This window comes from Oryzias latipes, chromosome 21, assembly GCF_053564925.1.
Source record: "Oryzias latipes strain Hd-rR chromosome 21, Olatipes_Hd-rR_3.1".
NCBI lineage: Eukaryota > Metazoa > Chordata > Actinopteri > Beloniformes > Adrianichthyidae > Oryzias > Oryzias latipes.
The window spans coordinates 8,418,537-8,424,541 of NC_136257.1; the positions used below are offsets into that span (position 1 = coordinate 8,418,537).

At 40.3% G+C, this 6,005-nt stretch overlaps 1 protein-coding gene across 3 annotated transcripts; it reads left to right on the forward strand.

Moving 5' to 3' along the window:
* The first annotated feature begins 1,000 nt into the window (after positions 1-1,000).
* Positions 1,001-5,294, forward strand: si:ch211-218d20.15 (uncharacterized). 3 transcript variants are annotated; one of them, XM_004081556.4, is made up of 8 exons: positions 1,001-1,408; positions 1,543-1,661; positions 2,963-3,023; positions 3,099-3,166; positions 3,250-3,352; positions 4,146-4,264; positions 4,348-4,493; positions 4,573-5,294. In XM_004081556.4, the coding sequence occupies exons 1-8, from the start codon at positions 1,348-1,350 to the stop codon at positions 4,679-4,681; spliced, it is 786 nt and encodes a 261-aa protein (XP_004081604.1). In that variant the 5' UTR covers positions 1,001-1,347; the 3' UTR covers positions 4,682-5,294. The 3 variants fall into 3 exon arrangements, with proteins under 3 accessions (XP_004081604.1, XP_011487593.1, XP_078795818.1); XM_011489291.3 differs by lacking the exon at positions 1,543-1,661 and having other exon boundaries at positions 1,060-1,408; XM_078939692.1 differs by lacking the exons at positions 1,001-1,408; positions 1,543-1,661 and adding an exon at positions 2,443-2,595.
* The last annotated feature ends 711 nt before the right edge of the window (positions 5,295-6,005 follow it).

A 6,005-nucleotide genomic window follows, 5' to 3' on the forward strand; every position in this document is an offset into this window, starting at 1 on the left:
TTTCCAATGAAAAACTACACCCAATGAGCTTTTGTGTATAGATCTACATACTTTCCCTGAAGATTTAAAGAATGATTTATTAGCATTTACTGAAGTTCCAGTATCCACTCTATAAAATCCATAGGATGTCAACTTTTCAGATGCACAAGCACATAAAGTTCATGTTCACTTTGGAGCTGTATGACAACCATAGTAAGTTTAGTATGTAAATGAGTACAGAAAAATGTGTAAAAGTGTCTGTTTAATCAAGGTTTATTGGGGGGGGGGGGATTACATAAAGTGAAGCTAAATCTCAGTTTTTAGCATGAATATTCACATTTATTAAAGTTAAGATCCCATTAGGTGTGTGAAATGCGTTCTCCGCTTTGGACCCATCCCCTGGAAGAGCGGGGAGCTGCAGATACAGCCGTGCCCGGGAACCATTTGTTTGTCTAACCTCCCCAATCCAACCCCTTCATGGAGAGGCACTGGGTCCCATTTTTAGAGTCTTATATATGATTCAGCCTGGATTTGAACTCACGATGTCAGGGTGGACACTCTTCCACAAGGCCAAATTAATTTAAATATCTTCATTTATTTATGTCACATCAGAAATAACCTGCTTTTAGACATTTCTGAACTAAATATAGGAACATCTGACCAGGTTAAAGTGCAAAACACGTGATTTTGACAAATGTATTTTATCTACTAGAGATTAAAAATGATAGATTTTGAGGAAAAATACTATAAACTTTAAAAAGTGGACTTTGAGCAATAATAAAATGATTTCCCTCTCAGCACACTGCTGCAGCCTCCCATCTTTTCCTTTTCAGGTTAATGGGAAAAAAATCAGACATGTAAACAAAACCTCTTTTTTTTCTGGGATCAATTAGTTTGAAATAAATCTGCGGTATAGATGTTCTACATGTGACCCCTTTCCCCAACAAAAGAGGCTGCAGATGCAGGAAGGAATGAATGACCTAATCCCGTCCAAGTGATGCTGCGCTCCTCAGCCAGAATCCATGACGTCACTGAAAAAGCCTGCTCCTCCGTCTACCGGGGTGGTGGTGGTATTTGAGGGGCGGCCACTCGGCAAAACAAAGCCGTGAAAAGCTCAATTGTTGGGTTTGGACTTAGAATTCTCGGAACTTTTCTCCAGCTGCGTGGACCTGAGGGACGCATTATCACGACGCGGCGCCGAATCACCGCCATTGGGGAGGATTTCCTGAAGATCGCCGGCTTTTACTTCCCTTTTATTTCCCCTACCGGTGCTCCAACCATCCACACTGTAGCCTTATGCGGTTTAAATAGCGGGACCTCTTTTTTTGCTTCACCTGTGGTTCCGGAGGTGCGCTGGTCGCCGGTTCCATGGCGGTCAGCGCGTCGGAGCCTCTCTACCAGCCGTGCGTCTATCATGGAAGCTTCAAAGGTGAGTCCAAGTCATTTTACAGAGGCGGTCTCCCCATGATCCTGATAAAACGACTCGATTTTATGACTTGTGCGCTTGCGCAGAGCCATATTTAAGGAGTTAGGGGCTCATAAGACTTAAATCCATGTGGTCAGTGGAGCTGCAGGTGAAGAGACCTCTGATGCCGGTCCGGCTTAGTCCAGAGCAGGTGGGCTTGGAGATGCTGTGCCTCTGTGGACAGCTGGACCTCCTCATCAGGACGCAGACGCAACAGGTGGGGTCACCTGATCATCACATCTGATCATCACACCTGATCACCACACCTGATCGCTAAAACACATCTAATCATCACACCTAATCATCAAACCTGATCGCTAAATCACACCTGATCACCACACCTGATCACCACACCTGATCATCACACCTCATCAACACACCTGATCATCACACCTGATCGCTAAAACACACCTGATCATCACACCTGATCGCTAAATCACATCACACCTGATCACCACACCTGATCATCGCACCTGTTCACCACATCACACCTGATTACTAAATCATGCCTGATCACTAAATCATACCTGAGTACTACATCATTCCTGATCACCATATCACCCCTGATCATCACACCTGATCATCACACCTGATCAACACACCTGATCACCACACCTGATCAACACACCTTATCATCACACCTGATCATCACACCTGTTCACCACATCACACCTGATTACTAAATCATGCCTGATCACTAAATCATACCTGAGTACTACATCATTCCTGATCACCACATCACACCTGATCATCACACCTGATCATCACACCTGATCACCACACCTGATCGCTAAATCACACCTGATCGCTAAATCACACCTGATCATCACACCTGATCACTAAATCACAACTGATCATCACACCTGATCGCAAAATCACATCACACCTGATCACCACACCTGTTCACCACATCACACCTGATTACTAAATCCTACCTGATCACTAAATCATACCTGAGTACTACATCATTCCTGATCACCATATCACCCCTGATCATCACACCTGATCGTCACACACATCTGATCATCACATCATGCCTGATCATCACGCACATCTGGCACACATTTTTGTTCAATTGCTTGAATCACCAGAGACTGAGGAAAAAGGAACCATGACAATTTCCTTCCATGTTAAGGAGATCTCCAGTAGATGCAAGTTAACTCTATGCTCATTGAGAAAATCATCATGAAGGAGACTTTTTTTATGTCCAAAAATACGTTTTATACTCTGTAAAAACCTTGTAGAACTCTATTTTCGTAATTATCGACAGTCTTTCAAAAAACCAGTCATAGATTAAATGCGCAGAGCATGATATCAATGTGCTTTTACATTTGTATCTAAAACGTCAACAGCAGAAAGAAAAATCTATTTCTAAACCAAGTGGTTTATTTTCACACATTTATTTCTAGATTTTTGAACAACTGGGAAATGAAGTTCATATGTATGTTTCACAGCATGCTGTCATATTACATTTTTCAAGTCCTGCGTATTGTGTCTGCCTTTTTGTTTGTGTTTTAGTTCCAAGAGCAATTAGGACAAGGGTGTAGCCCAGAGGAGTCGGACACTTTTCAAGCCCAAGGTACAAACGGCACCACTAGAGTCTACCTTCAATGTCTAGCTGTGTGTCTGATGTTCTTTGCTTCTCCTCGTGAAGGATCAGAGATTCTTGACCAAATGCTTCAGTGCCTTGAAAACCTACCAAAGCCTATGCCAGAGCTGGAGGTATTACGACAGAGGATAAACAGAAACAGAATTGGAAGACCTGTCAGCGTTTGTCAGGGCTCGGCTGGTGTGTGTCTCCTCAGGACTACCTGGATGCTGTGGGACTGTCTGCCATGTTTCCTCGTGTGGAGGTGTTCCTCATTCAAGGCAGTGCAGTTGAGATGCTGGAGAAGCCGCAGATGGACGGTGAGACGCAGGAGAGACTTCTAGAAACACATTTGAACCTCTGATCAGAAGATCGCAGGTTTTGTTCCCGCCCTATGGGGTTCCGTTTGTGCCAATGTGTTTTGATGGTGGACAAAAAAAATATATTTTTGGCACAAACATATATATATATATATCTATATCTATATCTATATCTATATATAGATATAGATATAGATATATATATATATATATATATATATATATATTTATAGATATGTATAGATATATATAGATATTAAAATAAACCAAACCGCATCCTTATTCTTTACAAACATGCAAAAAATAATGCCTCCTAAAACTCCATTCTATGACTACGGAAGAGGATTGGGCCGTAGAGAAAGAAAAGAAAAAAAGGCACAGAAAATTCTGACTTTTATCAGAATTCTAAGATTAAAGTCAGAATTTTGTATCCTTTTTTTCTTACTTTTTCCATGGCCCTAATCCTCTTCCGTATACAGCAAATCTAAATTGTGAGAAAAAATTATTTAAAACACGTTTCAAAAAATATAGTAGGTCACAAAAGAAAGTTACGACTGACTAAATCAAAAACTACATTATTTGATTTCAATTTTGAATGCATGTGTGGAACCACTTGTTTCTAGATTTTAATATCTTACTATTAGATTTTTGAAGTAAAAATTACAAATAGTTGTACTACTTCCTAGTAATTATCTTTATAAGATTAGTGCTCTTCTCCTGTTTTTAGACTACCTCTTTTTGGAAAACGATTGTCTGAAGATGTGTGTAATAATGTCATCTGATTCCTCTGTAGAATACTTTGTTCACATTGCCAAACTGAACCAGCTGCTGGTGCTCAGTCAACAGCTAGAGGAGGATGTCAGACACCTCGGAAGCCACAAGTACATCCCTCACCAGCTCTCCGTCATATATGTAAGAGTACATTTTCTCTTTTGAGTATTTTTGGGTTCCTTTTGGTTTTTCTTCACAAGGTCAATATCTGTACATGTTTGCAGCAAGTCCTCAGCTCCTTCAGGGGAATTCCCATCTTCGTAGACATGAAGAAGAAAATTGAGGCAAACTTCAAACAAATGAAGCAGTCTCTGGTGGCAGAGGACGGCTGCAGGCACGACCCTCAGCTTGCAGCTCACTATATAAACTGGTGAGTTGCAGTCACACAGCGAAATAAAAGAAGTTGATTAATGCAGTCTGGTAACCAGATCTTTTCTGTTCCTGTGCAGGATATTAGAAATTACTCAAAGCTTAACATCGGTGGTTTTAGCGCTGCCAGATGAGCTTACGGCGGACCTTCATCCAGCCATCACCTTTATGTCCCAGTTTCTGTCCTGAGTCAGCCTGGATGATATCTCATAAAATATTTTTGTTTGTTATTTTGCTGTTTTTATAGCTGCATTATTTTGTTTCATTATTTTGATGTCAGAACTCTTTGCACAACAACAAATAATGACATGATATTTACTAAATGACCTATAAATCATTACTTCTAACCATATAAAGCAGCTCCACTAATATGAGCATTAGCCAACACAAACTAAATCCTGCGAATAAGAATGATCAATACTGGAGCGGTGTAGTCTTCCAACAGCTTTTGATTGTCACCTGGTTATGTATAATCCCACTCCTCGTTATTTGGCAGTTCAGATCATCATCAAAGTGACTCAAAATTCATAATCAAATGTACGAGGATGCAAGAATTATATTTCATAAAAGTATGTCTTAATGGCAAACAGAAGCAAGAATGTTGGTTTTTAAGGTGCTATTACCTGATTCAACTGAGAATGGTGATGTTGAATTTCCTGCTTTTACTTTTTGTTGCCATAAAGGTGACTTGTCTGTACCTGTGATGCATCTAAATTCTGGGAGTGAATGTGAAACCCCTTTGCACTACTCTTTTAATCACTGTTACAAAAATGAGAAATAAACAAGAAGTGAAATAATAAAATTGCAATGCAATGACATTTTGTGTTTGTTTTGCCCCACCCATTCTACAACTTTAAAGAGCATGTGGTAAGTTTAGAATTTTTTTTTTTATTGTGCCCAAATAATGATTTGATGTTGACAATCAGTAGTTTTGAGGAAAGTTATAGTTATAAAAGTCTTGTGATCAGTGAGTAGATGGCTCCCCCTGGTGCCCATATGCTGCATGCTGGTGTTGCCAGATTGGGCGGTTTCCCGCCCAATTGACCGGTTTTTAATTTTTTCAAAGAATCTATGAATTTGCGGGAAAAAATGTGACACAGTTTGGGGTTGGTTTTGTAGTTTTTGCTTACATTAACTTTATGGGCAGCTATTTTGTGGGAGTCAAGTGGTTTTGAGATAACTTTTGGGATGGAAAACCGTGAATCTATCTGGCAACATTGATGTCATTTTTGTCACACACGCTCTGCTATGGATGACGCTTTACTTAAAGGCAATAGGACGATCCCTATTTTGCTAAAAAAATAATATTTTGTGGTGCTGTTACCCGTTATAATATATGTTTACAACCTACTATAGCTTTAAAATCACGCTTTTAGGGCAGATAACAGCAGAAAACCCCAACTGGTCGGGGCCGTTCCCAAAAGCCGCAAGGGGAGGAGCTCTCTGTGATAGACATGTGGCAACAGCCAATCACACCATTTTATTTCTGCTTGATGGCCAATCACGAGGGGTT

Coding starts and splice junctions, on each gene's coding strand:
- si:ch211-218d20.15 (XM_004081556.4), top strand. CDS start 1,348: ATGGCGGTCAGCGCGTCGGAGCCTCTCTACCAGCCGTGCGTCTATCAT. Junction 3,024..3,098: donor GGACACTTTTCAAGCCCAAG/GTACAAACGGCA, acceptor CTCCTCGTGAAG/GATCAGAGATTCTTGACCAA. Junction 3,353..4,145: donor GGAGAAGCCGCAGATGGACG/GTGAGACGCAGG, acceptor ATTCCTCTGTAG/AATACTTTGTTCACATTGCC.